General features: G+C 36.2%; 2 protein-coding genes across 2 annotated transcripts in view; both read right to left on the reverse strand.

The window, feature by feature from the left end:
• Positions 1 to 6,898, reverse strand: part of LOC118743884 (sensory neuron membrane protein 1-like) — a 9,078-nt gene extending 2,180 nt beyond the window's left edge. The window contains exons 1-6 of the mRNA XM_036476647.1: positions 6,652 to 6,898; positions 2,285 to 2,442; positions 2,079 to 2,220; positions 1,755 to 2,009; positions 1,376 to 1,672; positions 1,115 to 1,318 (exon numbers count right to left, since the gene is read on the reverse strand). Of these exons, the coding sequence (XP_036332540.1) occupies positions 1,115 to 1,318; positions 1,376 to 1,672; positions 1,755 to 2,009; positions 2,079 to 2,220; positions 2,285 to 2,442; positions 6,652 to 6,774 (1,179 nt within the window). The 5' untranslated portion in view covers positions 6,775 to 6,898. The remainder of the gene's footprint in view (positions 1 to 1,114; positions 1,319 to 1,375; positions 1,673 to 1,754; positions 2,010 to 2,078; positions 2,221 to 2,284; positions 2,443 to 6,651) is intronic.
• A 6,485-nt stretch (positions 6,899 to 13,383) lies between these two features.
• LOC118742922 overlaps positions 13,384 to 18,359 on the reverse strand; it is a 75,016-nt gene continuing 70,040 nt past the window's right edge. Inside the window, exons 2-4 of the mRNA XM_036475350.1 lie at positions 16,912 to 17,454; positions 16,746 to 16,823; positions 13,384 to 14,131 (exon numbers count right to left, since the gene is read on the reverse strand). Coding sequence (XP_036331243.1) covers positions 13,861 to 14,131; positions 16,746 to 16,823; positions 16,912 to 17,454 — 892 coding nt within the window. The 3' untranslated portion in view covers positions 13,384 to 13,860. The remainder of the gene's footprint in view (positions 14,132 to 16,745; positions 16,824 to 16,911; positions 17,455 to 18,359) is intronic.

Genomic DNA, 18,359 nt, shown 5'->3' on the forward strand with positions numbered 1-18,359 from the left:
ATTTTTGAATGGGGTGAAAAGAAGAGGATTGATCAGAATATTATATCGAGGCAAACTTCTAGGTCGAAGATAAGCTCTAGAGTGATGTTGATATAATGAAAGAGTCAGTCGGAGTGTAGGATAATTACACAAGACCTCACGGGTTACACTCTCAGAAAGCCTGGTGGATATTATACCTCGTCGCTGCTGGACACTTACAACACTTTCTCGGGTTGCGGATGAATTCCTGAGGTGAACAGAGATATAGAAGTGCTACCGGACTAAATCGGTACATGGCAACAGCGGTGATGACGGACTAGTTGGTGCGATTTTTTCTTGCCTCTTTTCTTTAGGACATAAAAAGAGACTTTAGAGCCTGCCTGGCGTTTAGTCATATTGCCATACTCTGGAGAAAAGTTAGGGTAGGTTTCATTCCTAAACAAAAAAAGGCTGCTTACACATTAACAGAAAAATTAAGATAAATTAGTTTGAAATCCTTTGTGATGAAGAACCTGGAGCAGACGGTCAAGAAGTAGTACTACATTGCAAATCCTGTAAATCAGATCTATGCGACCTTCTAAAAAAAAATCCAAGTGAAGCTGAAAGCAAGAAAGCAAGTCTTTCCACGGAACAGGAATATCTGGGAACAGTTTTCGACAGGCTACTGGCGCGGCAAACTCACATCGAGCTGAAGGTAAACCGAGGACCGAACATTTTCCAGCAATGCCGAAGAATTTTTTATAAGACTGATGGTCTAATGCGGGCTACGGTACTTTGGGTATACAAAGGTTAGTCAGGACTAGAAATAATTGTTTTTATAAAAATAACGTATGCGTTTCCTCAGGATTTAGCGATTCAAGAGTAAGCATTTGAAGATGCTGTGCCATTTTATTTTTTTGGTATAGTAGCGCGATGATGGGAGTTCCTGGAGTCTCTTTTGGAAGAAAGTGCATTGTTAGCTTGCTTACTGGGGAGCTCGGTAAAAACAATTTCTACCAACTACAGCTAGATTTAAAACTGAACTGGAATTGGCGGAACAAATTTCTTCCCAGCAAAGGTTGGCGCTGCGAATTGAAGTTCATCATCTACATACAGTTTTTTTTGTATTCTACCATCTTTTACTTGCCATACTTACTCTTTCGAATATGATAAATACACCATGTTTATCCTCCTGCGGATTCAAACCGTCCACATCGGCCACCAACTGCGGATCGGCTTTGAAAAAGTGTGGCAGCGAAACAATCATGGGCGCCTCATTGCATGGCGTTAAATCCATAGTTCCTTTTGGTGGACATTCGTCTGGATAGTTTCTGCAAAAGCACTGATTTTCTGGTTCGTTCTAAAATTAGAAAATATTGTTAGTTGCTTATTTTTTATTTAAAATCTGGTTTACCACCTTTGGGTCGCCCAAATCGAGCGTATAATAATATGCTGGTATGCCAGCATAGCTGGTCCGCTTCTCAAATTCTGCACCCAACGAACGACACAGATCGGCCGCGAATGACCAGAGTCCTTCTTCGGGTTTCATGAGTGGTGCAAAAATTGTCGTATCAGTGCCGCGATATTGATTACAGCTATCACCATTCCACACGCTGAGCTCTTCGGCATCGTCAAATTCCAGTACACGTCCAATATCGCGACTAACCTTCACGCCTCTGGCTACTTTATAGCGTCCGGCGTCAGTGTGATTGGCCTTTAGTATTTGGATAAAAAACAGTAAAAAAATGAATGAGTATAAATACCCTCTTGCGGAGGTTGAGAAGCCTGAAGCTTACCCCTCCCATTAGTGAGAATTTGAAATGCGTTTCATTAATTTTTTCCGCCCCCTTAATCGCGCCAGTATGAAAGTTTAAACAAATTGCCGTCGCTGCAAAATGATCCACCGAACAGTCGACATCGATGCCTCTGAAGAAGATGTCCATAAAAGGTGCACGGACGAAGGGTGTTTTGGGTTTGAAGAGCGCTTCAATGCCCTCGGCTATCATATTTATCATGACTTCTTTGTCGCGCTTAACAGCGATGGCCATAATCTTAAATTTTTTTTAAATTATTTTTATTTATTTATATTTTTTTTTCTAAGAAGGATTATGGGCCCTTACTTGTACTAGTGGATGTGGCATCACAATTAACTCCTCGCCACTGAGTCCCATGTCGGGTCTGAAAATGAAAGTGTTGCGCATATTGTAGGCCACCGCATCCTCATCCTCAAAGTCCTCCAAATCATATTTGTCCTTCCATTCTCTTTAAAATATTTAATTTGTATGTCTGTAAGTATATAAATCTGCGCGTTTTCGCTAACACTCACTCAAACACAAACGGTCCGACCTCCTGCAATCGCGGTTTGCCGCCATTTTGTACCTCATCAGGATTTGTCAAATTGAATACGTAAATGGAGAAATTGAGTGCAATTGGAAATTTTTCCCACATTTGCCGTGGCTCGCTGCCGGGTTTCAAATTCAATTGCTTTGGGAAAATGAAATGACAGTTTTTCATAAATAATTGAATTATTGTTTTAGATGCAGTTAGTTATCGGTATTGTTATTGGTTCGATGACAATCCTTTTTTTATAAATTATACCCCTACGTTCCACTCTATCAATTTGCTATGCATTTCATTCAACTCCAGAGTGTTAGTAGACTTTTCCCACGACTTTGAACACTGCAACCATGCGGAAACATTTTGAGTGTAAATTACATATGATTTCTAAAAGGTTTTAAAGAGTGCCGCTCTAGTTATCTTTTCAGATAGCCAAGCAGGCATCCGCGCGTTTCAAGCAGGAGGATGAAATCCAAGCTGGATAGAGACTGCTTTGACACGCTACAAGTTTTGACAGCCAAAAAGATGGTTGAACTGTGCTGTGTACCAGGCCACCGAGGAATCGAGGGCGGGTCGCTAACTTCCTTACCATGCTGTGGTCTTAGTTGGCCCTCCTTAAGGGCCATAATTACTGAGAGGGCACACTATTAACGCAGTACACAAGTACTAGGTAGCTAGGCCCTTCGGCTATGCTTCCAATAAAAAGGATATCTGCTACTGGTCTACACCGAGTGCGATTTCACATGCACTGAATAGGTGTGACCATAGAATCAGATTTCCGGCTCTGCCTTGAAGACGATGAGACTTTGAAACATATTCGACTTTGTCCAGACACAGATTGATTCATTTTAAAGCTCTAATAACCGAACCCTTTGTAATAAAGAATTCGCCTACCAAAGCCCTTTTAGAATTCGTTAGGGAAGCCGAAGATATGTTGGACACACTAGGTTAGGATCTCTACTTAAGCGGTCTCAGTGTCTCTTGTTCTGTTATACTCAATCATTTCCTTACTTAACTATACATGGATCTTTCTGAGACAGATAAAATAAAGTTACAATTGTCTTTTCACATTTTTGGACCACCTAGGAGTAAAAGCCACAAAGGACAAGAGTGAGCATTAAAGGGATTTTCGGTAATATACTTCACCCACAACCACTTCTCGAGAGAAGTCCGAAATGTCGCCATTTTGTGGGCTATTTTTTAGAACATTGTGTAACAAATATATCTTCAGAAAATTTGCCCATTAGGACTATGGTGTTGACTTCTTTAAGCATTTCGACCGCATCTCCAACTAACGGCTCAGTTTTTCGCTTAGCTTAATTGGAGGACAGGACCACACAAAAAATAGAGGGAAGATTCCTTAGGCCAGACTAAATGTATTAAATGCTTTAGGGGACGCTAACCACGACTCTGAAGTCCGTTTTATTCCATAACTTCAGGATTTTTTCTAGCCTCTTTTTGAGGACGCTGATTATGAATACGATCAGATTTTCAAAGTCCAAAATGGCGGTAAAATTAAAAACAGAATACATATTTATAAAACTTGGTAGGTTTGATTTCTGAAATCGAAAGTCCAAAATAGTTGCAAAATATTGCCATTTGCTTTCCAATATTTGACTTTACATTCGCAAAAACTCGATGATTTCTGGTTCTCCAATTGGCGCTCTCCTGTGCGAAATTGCATCAGTTGTTCATCCCAAGTGCGGACAGGTCCTTCAGCACTTGGGCCTTCTAGTTTGCTCGTGAGCGACCCTGCTTTCGTTGTTCACAAGTCACAAGGGTGCCAAGTCGAAGGTCTAGATTAATGGAGAAAAATGCCCTAGCCCAAGGAACTTATATATGTAAGTCCCTGTAGTAACCGAAATATTCATTTCAGAAAATTTTTGACAGATATCAAAAAGGTAGTTCAATGTCAATGCAAATTAATTTTTTGTTGCTATGTATATCGATGTATGTATAGAGTTAATTTTAAAAAATAGTTAAAATAGTATTTCAATAAATTAATACAAAAAAAAATTACAAATTATTATCTAATAGTGAGCTGATTCTGTATTTAAATTTTAGCACATCTTTTTTGAGCAAATTAAAAAAAACACTGTTAGCTATTTTATTAACTGTAGAAATATTTTCACAACCCTTACCCCCTTTATCATTTTATTCATTAATTTTGGAAAGCCTACAAATCCAATAAAAATGACAAAGACGAGCGCCACAGCCGAACCGATAAGAATTTTTTTGTACATTTTCTCTAAACCATTAATCATATCAAAAATTAATTTTTTTTTTACTAATTGCCACTATTGTTAACAACAAAGCTTTTTATTGAAATGTACGCACACGACTTTAAAAAGATACTGTTTAGACATTTTCACCGTTTGTTGATTTTATTCGCCTCGGCGCATGATAATTGCATTACTTGCACTGCAGCAATTCCTTACTTCTCCATACATACATTTGTACGTGTCCTTTCCCTCCTTACTGTTTCTTTGTTAATAATTTTTTATGAATATTTAATATTTGTTGGTTGGTTTAAATGGATTGTCATCCTGGTGTCCGGCAATTAGCAAGTTTGCAATTTTGATTCCACAACTCGTGCAACCTACAGCCATTTGGCGGCTTTAATAAATTTCAGCACGTCATACAGAGAGAGACAGCTGCACTATGAAATATTCTGCAGGAATGGTTTGCCGAGTGCTTTTAGCCTCATCCTTGCGAGGGCTGGACACTCGCACAGCAAGTGTTCGACTGTCTCTTTTGAGCCCGGGTCATGGCAGCTGCGACAGTCCTACCCTTTCGGCATGTACTCCAATGAGCCAGTGCCCTGTGTGGCTTTAAGTGGGCCGTAGGACACCCAGAACTGCCGGGTAATTCTCTATGATCCTGTCCTTTTCTCGCGGGTATTTTCAAAGATTTGGCGTATTGTGAATACTTGGTCTATGGTGGATTTGCCAGGCCTAAAGCCACACTGATTAGCTTTGCTTAGAAGGCTGATCCCGCGGTAGTTGGCGCAAATGGCGGAGTCGCCTTTCTTGTGGAGTGGAGGTCGTTATTCCGTCTTCAGATATTCTTGCGACACCCGTCGCCAATGCGAACGGGACCGTGGATCTTGCGTAGAATAGTTCTTCCGCAAGCACTCAAAGCCTTTTCAACTTTGTTCGAAACCGTCAACGTTGCTGCGCCATATAGAAGAACAGGCATAACGAGAGACTTGTAGAGCGTAATTTTTGTTAGCCGAGAGAGCTCTGCTTTTCAATTGCTTACCGAACCCAAAGTAGCACCTGTTGGAAGGAGTTATTCTTCCCTTGTTCTCCACGCTGTCGTTTGTTGGAGATGTTTATGCTGGATTCTAGGTATACAAAGTCCTTCACTACAGCAAAAGTTATAGCTGCCAACAATTGCGCGTGTCCTATCAGCGTCTATTCAGGGTTAGAAAGCGGGCCTGAATAATGAGTATTGTAGGGCACAACTCAAAAACAAAATCTTTCAACCCTTATGCGTCTGTCGAATTTGTGACTTTGCCTATCCTTCTTGCTCCTAAGCAGAATAATGTATGTAATATTATTACTGACGAAGTTCTAACTGGTGTTTACGCAAAGTATATATATATAGAGATGAATGAAGAAACCTCGGAAGAATCATACAAAGAGACTGATAAAAATCCTAATATTTTTTACTCAAGCAGAATCAAATGACAAGGACAAGATTGATGGAGAAAAATTGCATAGCCCAAGGAACTCATATATGTAAGTCCCTGCTGTAATCGAGATATTAATTTCAGAAAATTTTTGACAAATATCAAAATTTAATTTACTGTGGGATATTGAAAGAAACGCCATTTTGGATTCAGAACATTTGTCTTCAAGTCTGTAATCCGTGACCCCGAAAACCCCTAAATACCGAGGTTTTAATAAATCTGTCAATATTTATAAAATTTTGTCATTACATAAGGTCTGCCAGTTTTTTTTAAGTTAGAAAAAAATCAAATTCTGGCGTGATAGAACAAAACAGACTTCAGATTCGTTTTCAGCGACCCCAAAAGCATATAGTAAAACACATACACACTCTTGTGAAAATAAACCTTTCATGGATTTTTTTGTGGTTCTGTATTATTTTTTATTAAAAATGGTTAATATTTAAATGGGTAATTTCATTGCTTATTAATTTTTGTAGCTATGTATGATTTTATTAATTAAAAAAGGGTATTTCTATAAAAAAAAATAAAAAATAAAAAATTACACACTATAATCTAGGAGTGAGCAGATCCTTTATTTAAATTTTAGCACATCTTTTTTGAGCAAATTATAAAAACACTGTTAGCTATTTTATTAACTCTAGAAGTATTTTCAGAACCCTTACCCCCTTTATCATTTTATTCAATAATTTTGGAAAGCCTATAAATCCAATAAAAATGCCAAAGACGAGCGCCACAGCCGAACCGATAAGAATTTTTTTGTACATTTTCTCAAAACCATTAATCATATCGAATATTTAATTTTTTTATATTAATTTCCACTATTGTTGACAACAAAGCTTTTTACTGAAATGTACGCACACGATTTTAAAAAGAAACTGTTTAGACATTTTCGCCGTTTGCTGATTTTATTCTGTCTTCACCTTAGCAGTCGACGCATGATAATTGCAGTATTACTTGCATTGCAGCAATTACTTGCTTCCACATACATACATATGTATGTACGTGTCCTTTCTCTCGTTAGTGTTTCTTTGTTAATAATTTTTTATGAATATTTAATGTACTCCTTTCGTCGTCGGGTGTTCTTGCAAACGGCATGCCGTCTGAATTCTACGGCTAGTATTTATTGCGACGGCATTTTCAATTGAAGGGGCGTTGTTTTTGTGCTATTCTCACTATTTATGGACACGCGTGAATGCCTACGTATGTATGTATGTATGTACTTAGACTTAACCGGAAGCAAATTTTTGGGAGGTTTACTTACTTATATACATATGTAACACTTTGTCATACAACAACTTTGCCTTGCGTTATGAAAATGTAAAATATTTACTTAGAGGCTGTTGTAGATATAGTCGCCGCCCCATGTCTACGTATTATGCGTGTAAATTTTTTGCTTTAAACGAGGACGGCTTGCGTGACCTTAATTTCAACGCCTCTTATGCATTCGTTAATAGAGCAATTCATTTATAGATAATACTATATGCATAATTTTTGTTTTATTAACATATTTGTGTTTATTTACACGTATAAAATTATATTTTGTAGTTATTTGCCGCCTGTTTTATCCCTGAAAATATGCGATTATGCGACATCAAAACATTGCCTAAAAAATCAATTTGTGTGGCTAATTGTTTAAAACGAATAGCGTATCGCAAATCGTTGTTAGTGGTGGCATGATTTTACAAGAGATTAACTATAACATCTAGAGAAAAAACAACAATAACATTAAAAAATAAAGGGGTTTTACGTGTTTAACATGGGTAGGTCTTATTTGACCCACCCTGCACATACATACATACATCCGACTAATACCACTTTAGGCTTTACGCGGAAAAAATTGCCAAAAATACAACTTATGACACATTAAGTAAAATTTTAAAGTTTTCCGTTTAAAATTGTTTAAGATAACTGCAAAAAATGAATTCATTAAAACAATTGGAATTCTGTAGTTTAGACTCGCTATATTTTAAGTGCAAATTTATTTTGTTGAAAATAAAAATATTACTAAAGTTTAAAGGAGTAAATCTAAAAATCGTGGAAACTGATGTCTTTTTATTCCATAAATCAAAAGTATGGCATTTAATCTGTTAAAAAAATAAGCTACTTTTTTCCACTTTGCAACATAATCTGCTTTTAGTGAGGATATACAAAACCTTATTCCCATAAAAAAATTTGAAAAAAATTTCAAGTGAAACTCCCTTTTTTATCATGATAAATACTATACAAACAACTAAAATTTACTGCAGTAAACACATAAAGAAACACTTTATTAAAAAAAAATAGATAAAGCAATGTTATGTAATTTTTACAAGAAATAAAAGTCATTGATTATACATATTTATAAATACATGCATACAAAATTCAAAATGATATTGTTTGCCAGTTATGTTCATTTATTAATTTTTAAGATTTTTCAATTAAAATACAATTCACTTCCTAACAAATACCATATAAATCGAAGCTTAATTGTTGGTATAACAAAGAAGAAAAGTTATACTCTAAGATGCTATAGAACCTTAAATATAGGCCACAATCGCATTTTTTGCACCTTTAGGTTAAACTATCTCGGAAACCTGAGTTGGCAGAGCAGTTATGATCCCGGATTTGGATTCAGAACGTCGAAAATATCTTTTCTCGGCCAGAGTAATTGTACCTAGAAAACTTTATCTGAGAATTAATGTACCTCCAGTTGTATCCGTAAGAGATTGTTCTGGATTAATTGATATCCAATTGAATTTCCTGGAAGCAATTTCGGGTCTACTCACTTCAGAGATTAGTTGCGAATTTTTTTCCAGAGATTTACTATGCAAACATACAAACTTATACAGTCATGTGAAAAACAATTTTGACCAGTTTTGGCTATTTTCTTTTGTTGGTTTAATGTTTCATATTTTTTTTTTTTATAAAAATACAGCTCATTATCTAACAAAAACCATATAAGTGCAAATATCAGACTTTGTAGAAAACTTCAGGAAATTTTTACAACAACAACAAACTTTTTACTAAGAATTTTTAGAATGAAATCTAAATATGCAGTTTTATAGCCTATTTAATTCTACCTTAAGAAAATGCAAGTTTCAAGTGGCTAAGAATTTGCGTTGATTTTTGTTAATTTTTATAATTTTTCTTCCATTGTATGGAAGAAAATGCGGGATTCTTTCGATTCTATGTTTCACGTGTGAAAATTTGGTTGTGCTTATGCGATGTTTAAATCTACGAGCATGTAGCTGTGACACAAACCAATATTGCAGTTAGAAACATTGCGCATTGTACAGTGGTGGAACATTTGTTGTAACTATTAATGTTTAATTTTTTAATGGTAAAATGGTAGACAAATCCATCTTTGCTGCAAGAGTTGACTACTAACCGTGGGCAAAAATGTATAAAAAACGTATAGAAAAGTTTGTATTACGTTCGCATTAATATATAGTAACCAAACAAGAAGAAATGCTTAAGTAAGAACTACTTCGAGTTTGCAGACGTTGTGACTTCAGTGTCCATGACGCCATATAAAAAGATGAACGCTTTTAAGTTGTATTTGAAGTTCCATTTTTAGGATTTAAGTATGGATCCTTACAGTGGCGATGGTAGGCATTTACTACAGGGGGTTTAAGTTTTTAAGTTTTACCACCTATTTGTTTTTAAAGTAGTTAGGCAAGAACTATCTTCCGGAAGTAGATATAGATTGTTCGTACCTTTAAGACCAAAGAAATGATGAAGCTCCAGCGATGAGTAGTGAATTACACGGAGGCTCCCTTATCTAACTTAGAAAACGCAGAACAGTTATGTATGTGCTACCGACGACCATCAATTGGATGCTCTTATAGTGAATTTTTCCTTAGCGGTTCAGTTCTAGGGTTCTTATTATCTTTTCCGCACTACTTTCAGTGCTGTCACCATTCCACACGGGGGGAAAGTGTTTAGTTTGATTAGTGTTACCCGATTTACGACGAAGCATCGGTGGCGCTCTATGCAAGACGCTCAGTTTCACCTGGGCCTTATTATCTTCTTTCTCGCATTGGATTTTTACAGAAATTTTTTTTTGACCGATACTGTTTTATGAGGTAAAAGAATAGGGGCTGTATTTAGGCTATCACATTTCGCCGGCGGGCCTGTCCAGCGAAAATTTGGCATTAAAAACTACCACCAGGCTGATTGCCATGAAGCGGCTACAGTGAGAGTAGTATAGCGCCAACATTTTCTGGTCCGATCAGATTTGCAAAAGAGTTCCGGGGGAGCTTTTCAGGTTGAAGGCTAGCATGAGGGCATCGTGATGGCTGGCTCGACGAATGTTTCCCAGGCAGACATTTTTGCCATAAAATCGGAACTATTGAGCACTAAGCATGGCTCGAAATTCGGAGGTAAGATAGAAGGGGCGTTTTCTCACGAATCCCTCCTCTTAAAATCCCTTTTAGGTTACCAGGCATAAGAAGTGCTGCAATCAAAGCTTTAGGCTCTTTCATGTCTTACTCAAAGATTTCGCTGGATTGCGGCCTATCTCTACAAGAGATGGACAAGCATGGTCATAGGGACATAGAGGGAAACTGCATGGCAGATGAACTTGCAAGGCAAGGCCTTTTACCACTTGCAAGCTGCTCTACTTGGTGAATTTGTATACAAACAAGCTCAAGAAAGATGGAGTCAAAGTACGACTTGTCGAATGCCCAAGCAGATGTGGCCTAAATGGGATCGGAAGAGGACACGAAGGGTATACTTTCATGGAAGAGAGGATATAAATATCTAACGATGTGGGGGCTCTAACCGGGCACTGTCTAAAAGGTAAGTATGCAGAAAGGCTCGGCGTGCCCTTCAGAAGTTGTTACAGAAGCTGCAAGGACTACGAAAATGAGGAACCAGTTTTGTATCTCTTGTGTAAATGAACTGCACTGTGCAGAAACAGGCTGCGTCATCTGGGTTCACCGTTCCTGGTCAAATACCGATGCAAGGTGCGTGATGAGATTCATCAGCGACACGAAGTGGTTCAACAGGAATGATATTTGAACACTTCTACCTACCTTTTTTTCCTAAGCATTTGCATAATTGAAATACAGTTATTTCATTTATAATAATTTGTTAATATTTATTAAAAAATTTGGCATAGAAAAATACTAAAAACAACATTCACGAATAGGTTACAGTGGAAATATATTCCTTAGTATTTACGTGTATGTGTGTAAAAACTCACATTCATATTTATGTATAATTCATACATGGTTATGTACATATATACAGTGCCTCAAACAAGTATTCACATGTTGATTTCTTTACTTTATATAAAAATAATCTTTCTGCTTTAACCAAAACCATATAAATTATTTTTTCAGACTTTATAAAAATTTTAGAAAAATTCAACAAATTTTCATCGAAATGGGGAAAAGGTCAAAAGGCCGTCAGCAAAAAAAAAAATATTAAAAATCAACTGGAATTTTTTGCCGGTTGAAACCTGCACTCCGCCATACTAAAAAAGTATTGTTCATGCTTTAACCAAAACCATATAAATCAATGTTTCAAACTTTATACAAAATTTTAATCGAAATTGAAAAAAGTGCAAAGGAAGTCAGCAAACATTAATTTTAAAACAATGCGAATATTTAGCCAGTTGAAATTTGCACTTCATCATACTAAAATTTTATGGGCTGTAAAACTGCAGACACACAATTAAAAAAAAAATCATATTAAAAAGCTTCAAATTTTGATGGGAATATGTTGATTGCTTTTAAATTTTGTATAATCTTTGAAATTTTAGCGTGTATGGTGTTTGGTGAAAGCATTTACAATATTTTTATAAAAAATAACAAATTCATTTTAACTTGAAAAACATTATGAATATCAAAAAAAAAATCAACATGTGAATACTTATTTGAGTTACTGTATGTAACTACATATTTGTATAAAGCATATGCATTTCTAATTGCATATAATTTTAAAACACTTTGTGTGTATCTACATATTCTAACGTTATATTTATGCTCATATGTATGCTATTTTAAATTTATATGTATGTATGTATACTAAATTTAACATTTTCACTTTATTATTTACATTTAAAACATTGTCTTATATATGTATGTATGTATGAATGTGCGAACATATCTAATTTATGTGCATATATATTTCTTTTTATTAACAATACAAATGCATTTTAACACTGAAAGTGTATTCGAGTTTAGTAGGAATTGAAATTTACTAAAAAAAGTTGCCAACAATACATTTGTTTAGGTTTGTATTGCCGGTACACATATGTCAATGTGTTAAATTTACCAGCTTTTTGCAGATATTGTAAATTTAATTTATACCTACCTGTAAAACATCTACATAAACATATCTATTTTTGTATATTTGCCTGTACATAACTATTTAGTCGTACAAATACACAGCATTGTTTATAACTGTTCTGCATCTATTTAGGCTTTTATATATACATATATACATACATATGCAATATATTTATATACATATATATGGGGCGTTCCATACCAAAACGGACGGGGTTCACACTTCATGTGTTTGATTTGTTTCAAATTTTTAGGGTTGAAGCATAAGCATAAATAATTAATAAATATGAAATTTGAGCTTGATTAATACATTTTTAAAAACTTTACAGCACAAAAATGAAAAAAAAATCGATTTAGTAGTTTTCCAAATATCTTTGAACGGAGCGAGGAAAAAGTTAAAAAAAAATCACACATACACACGTCAAAATTCTCTATGAAAATAAATATTTTTCAAATTTTTTTTCTTGAAAAATTTTTCTAATAAAAATTTTTTGATAAAAATTATTAGTTTTTGAAAATATGCCATCTCAAAAAAAAAAATCAAAAAAAAAATCACTCAGAGCTATTTGAGTTATGAATTTTTTCACACTTAAGTTGAGTAAAATGAGAACATTACAAATTTAAACATTTTTTTATTTTTTTTTTAGAATTTTTCTGCATATTAAAAAAAAAATATATAAATAAAAAATGTTTAAATTTGTAATGTTCTCATTTTACTCAACTTCAGTGTAAAAACAAAGTGCATAACTCAAATTATTGTAGAGTGCACCCCGAAATACTATACTTAAATATTGCGCAATACTCAGAGCTACCATTGAGATTTTTTTATTTTTATTTTTTTTTTTGAGAACAAAAAATTTTTATGTAAAAAATTTTTCAAGAAAAACAAAGTTTTAAAATATTTCTTTTCATAGAGAATTCTGATGTGTGCATGTGTGAATTTTTTCAAATTTTTACCTCGTCCCGTTCTCGAGATATTAGGAAAACTATTAAATCGATTTGTTTTTGTTTTTGTGCTGTAACGTTTTTAAAAATGTATTAATCAAGCTCAAATTTCATATTTATTTATTATTATTATGTTTATGCATCAACCCTAAAAATTTGAAACAAATCAAACACATAAAGTGTGAACCCCGTCCGTTTTGGTATGGAACGCCCCATATACATACATACATATGTATGGCTAGTTGCATGTACTATATGTAAGAAACTTCTTAGCCAGAAGTTAAATGTCAGTTCGCTTTGTTGCAGCTTAAATTTAAATATATCTTTTCTTTTAGCAACTACATATAACTTTAATCCTAAACACACACACATCTACTATAACTAAAAGATAAATCAGTCGTCTGGCAGCAAGCGTCACCATGAGCTGCCTGCCAAACATTTTCCATGTGAATCTGCATGTAGAGATATAGATAGAATTGCAGATGCATTCCACATAGCGATTTGATTTTTTTCTGCATACATACATATGTAGTTATGTAGTTAGTGACTTTTTGTTTTAAATTGTAAATTCACTTTGTCATCTACTATATGTATACTTAGGGCTAAACGTTTGATTTTATGTACAGTTACATTGGTGCGATTAGTTTTTACTTAGTCCAATTCCAGATAATTGATCTCTTTGGTCAACGTTTGTACCGCCTGTTGTGTTTGTAAATTTTCAATGAGCGCTGTTTGTTCGGGCAGCAGCTCTGCTGCTGTCGTCGTATTATTGTTGGGAAGCGCAACAGGTGGCATATAATTAGGTGGCCCCGTTTGTGGCGGTTGGTTGTTGTTCGGCATCACTGTGGTGGGTGTGAATGTCGTTGTTGATGTATTTGTTGTAAGCGTGTGTGTACTGCTATTCGAACCGGGCACAAAAACACTGAAAAGAGCGAAAAGAGAAGGGTTTATTATTAGCTCAATTGGGTTTAATTTAAAGTGAATGAAATGATATTATAAATTAAGAGCACTGAAAAACCAGTAGGTCCATGAACATTATAACATTTAATTATAAACTGTTATTGCATTCTTAATAAGTTGTTTGGGAGCTTTATATTAAACTAAATTGATTTGTATCTGAGGACACACTAATGACAGCCGGAGTATTAGGAATCTTTTGATTCGCTAATAGAACTTCAGGTAGTCGTAATCGACATAGTCGTCTCTGATCGAAAAATAACACCGAAACACTGGCTACGTGTAGAGGCGAAGCTCATGTGGACCCGATGCTTGAGGCCGTCAGCGAGGAGCTAATCTTCAAAGGTGTGGTGTGCTAGAAGACGGCAATAAGATTCTTGGCTAGGGGAATGGAAAATTTGTATACTTTTTTAACACGCCCAATCAGAAGTATAGACTCCCTTTTGCCGCTAGGCTCAAAGTTCTTTCTAGCTCAAAGGTACCAGTATGTCCAATAATTTCAGTGTGTACAGATCAAACGCCGCTCGGGCTAGGCACCCGTGACACAAGCTCTTAGTGAAGAAGTTGATCTTTGTGCTGAATCTGTTGAAAGTTATCACAGAAAATTAACAGGATTTAGCCGTAATCCAAGAGCATTGGTTTGTCAAAGCTCCGGTTAGTGGATTGTGGGGACCGGGGATAAAGGCAAAAATATGCATACCTTCCAAAAACGAATCTCTTTATTTTAGGCTTTAGCCATCTCTGGCACATGCGAAATCGAGACCTAACATTTACACACTATCCAGTGTTCATTTTACAAGCTTTTATTTAATTTCAATCAATATTTCACTAATTTCCCGATGGGCTAGAGACCTGAAACTAACTTCAAACTTGGCTCATAATCCGATGACAATATATTATGTAATATGAGATAATCCGCTAGGTGGCACAGGAGTCGAGACATTTGGAAAACTCGTACTTATGGCATGGACCGAGAAAAAAACGTATGATGGAAACTAAATGCCGTTCTCGTAGTTTTGTTCCCAAGTACGGTTCAAATACAAAACCAAAATGAGAACAAAACTGTCGAGAACGTTGTCAATGGGAATTACATAAGAAAAAAACCCTGTGGATCGTTCACAAGGAGAAAAATGGGAACAATACTTTCCGGAACATTTTTAAGTGAAAAAATGGGAACATTTTGGAAAAGAAAACTCTAAGAACCATCTCTCGAATAAAAATTTCGGAACTAAAGTCTCAGGAAATTTTTGACAGAAAATGAAACGGAAACAAATTTTCTCTGAACTATTCGCGAATAATGGAAGCGAGAAAAAAATTCTGCACATAATTTTCATTTGAAAATTAAAATTAAACAAAAAAGGACTGAAAGATAATTGTGCAAATTGGGTCAACAGAAGACTTATGACGCGAACTTTTTGTTTTTTTTTTGCATAGAAAATGAAAAAATATATTCCATAAATGAACAGTTCACCCTAGTGATAAACGATCTTGAGGTCGAAATTATCCATATTTCCTCTGGCTTAGAATTAACAATTGTGGTTCTCACTGAAACGATTTTTCATCCCAACACGCAGACGCCCCTCTCATTATTAACGTTTAGTTTTCAAAACTCTTGTTCTTGTTTTGTTTTCTGGCAGAACGTTCTTATTTGAACCTCCTTGATATAGTTTCGATACTTTCGTTCTCATTTTTTTCATTGGAAATGTTCCCGAAAGCTTCGTTCCCATTCTCTCCCTCTTGAGAACGTTCCCAAGTATTTTGTTCGCATTTTGTTCTTTACGGAAACTTTCCCGAACTTTTTGTTCCCGTTCAAGCTGCTCTCAAGACTTTTGTTCCCATTTGGTTCTTTTACGGTAACGTTCTTGACATTACATTTTGTTCTCATGATTTAAGGTCCGATTTTATTCATATTTACAATATATATTACTTAAATATAAAGAAATAACGGCTTTAAAAAAATAGCTGAAGTGTGGCGCAGGAGTCGAGATATTTGGGAAGCCCTGAACGTGGCCGGATTTGGTTCATATTCAGTAAGTTTGTTTTAAAAATATATTTTTACCAATAACCTTCTTTATTTTTCTTCTTTCTATCTAGCCTGTATGTAACATGGCTGATAAACCGATAACCAATAATAGGATAAGGAAGGAATCCTATGAGCGATAATGTGACGAATGCCGATGAATACATCATAGCGATTACTCTACTGCGAAGCAACCCGAACACAAGGGGTTACGCTTCTTCACTATTATGGCATAGATAGCGCCGGTGGAACTATGGGATATCTTCAGTTTCATGTGATTGGGAGTGGATTCTATTTCTTTCTTTTGGTTGAGTTTCTGATAGGTTTCTAAACAGGCAAAAGGTCTCGTTTGTCCTTTTTTCACAAAAAAAAAAGAATTTTAGGTATACATGCTAAAGAGCTTTCGGTTGACAAAATCAGCTCTATATTACATACATATTACTTTATAAATACCTGTGCTTCTATAAAAGAACCTCAATTGACTATTGTTTTCCTTAAGCGATAGCAATGTACTTACGTAGGCGCTTTAATCATTTAAATACATATTACCCATACATACCTTAATGAGTTCGTGGAACGATATAAAGGCGGTGGTGTATTCATGCGTAACCCGCTGTAGACAGCACCATTGATTAAACTGCAAATATGAAGCATAATTTAAGGCGTTGAAATTTAATTAAAACGAATCTCCCTCCCCCCCCATAGTCTAACTACAAAACACTCACCCAATAGCCGCACACTCGTGCAATGACGTCAAATAGGATGGCGGTGGCGGTCGATGCTGAAATTCTGGATACAAATAACCACCGGGCAGTATACGATTATTACAATAGGGACTGTTACAATTGCGGCAAGTCTCCATCAGGCGATAGCAGGGACACTCATCCCCATCACCGGGTGAACTCAAACGCCAAATAATGCCGGCCACAATGAGCAGTGACAGCCCAATGCCGATCATCAGCAGTGAGGCGCTTAAATACTGGGTGGTATGCTCAATGAGACCCGTCGCGCCCAGCACAACGCCACCCAGCGTACACGCAGCGCCACCAAGTGCGAATATGCCGATAATAAAGGGTACAATAGGGCGTGAGAAGCATTTACGGAAGGTGGAGCTCACGGCATTGGCTGCACCACCGACCATCGTATTACTGGTGGCTGTGCCCGCACTACCACCACCAACCGCACCCGCACCCGCACCACCAGCCGCCGCTCCAACAACGACGCCAGCCGGATTGTCCACAACAGCGGTGGGTGTATCAAGGAAGCGTCTGTAAAGCAAGAGATGAAAGTTAACAATTTATTATTTATGGCAGCTCGAATGTAATTTTTATCAATATAAGTATTTATATATGTATGTATAAGTTATTGTTTGGTGGAAAAATGTTTATGGTTGACAGCGGGTTACTTTTGGACAGCCGGTGATAAATAAAATATAAATAAAGTAGAGATTTTTTGTTGCGCAGTCACTACCTGCATTGCTCGCAATGCAGCTGAATATTTATTTTCCCTCTCAGCGTGGCTTGCGCAACGCATGGAGTGCAAAGTAAAAAAATAAAAATAAAAAATGAAGGAAGGAAATTTTCACAAAAAGAAATAAAACCAGAATATGAAGGAAAAAACCACTTTACCTACCACACCAGCATTATCAGCACTCCTTTGTTGAGCAGCATCTTGCATGTTGCATGCGACTGACAGCCGACTGGCTGACTGCTGGCAGGTAAAAATGTGCGTTGCACACAAAGTCATTAGACGATTGGAAATAAAGGTGGAAAATCTTTGCTTGAGTCAATGTGTGCACACACGCATGCGTACGCACGCACATCTACACCAAATTGCACACAGACACGCCAGCAAACAATAAGAAAAGTGCTGCTTAGCAATGAAGCGTAGAGTTTTCGCTCGACAACTCGACGTCTTTGTCCTCTCACTTACAATAAGTTGGTCGGGCAGACGACATGTATGTATGTATGTATGTGTGTCTGTGTGTAGCTCTAAGGCGTATCGGGGTCACAGTACTTTGCCGACATTCACCTTTGTTTGCCTGTCACTGCTGCAGCTCTAATGCTCAGTGTCGGCAAAGGATCTGGCCTGCCCTGCCGTTGGCCCATATGCAAAGGCTTTTATACTCAAAATTTTGATCCTTATTTTTATGTCTTTCTCGTGTTTTTTTTTT

Source organism: Rhagoletis pomonella, unplaced genomic scaffold (assembly GCF_013731165.1).
Source record: "Rhagoletis pomonella isolate Grant_MI unplaced genomic scaffold, Rhpom_1.0 Rhpom_scaffold_00007, whole genome shotgun sequence".
NCBI lineage: Eukaryota > Metazoa > Arthropoda > Insecta > Diptera > Tephritidae > Rhagoletis > Rhagoletis pomonella.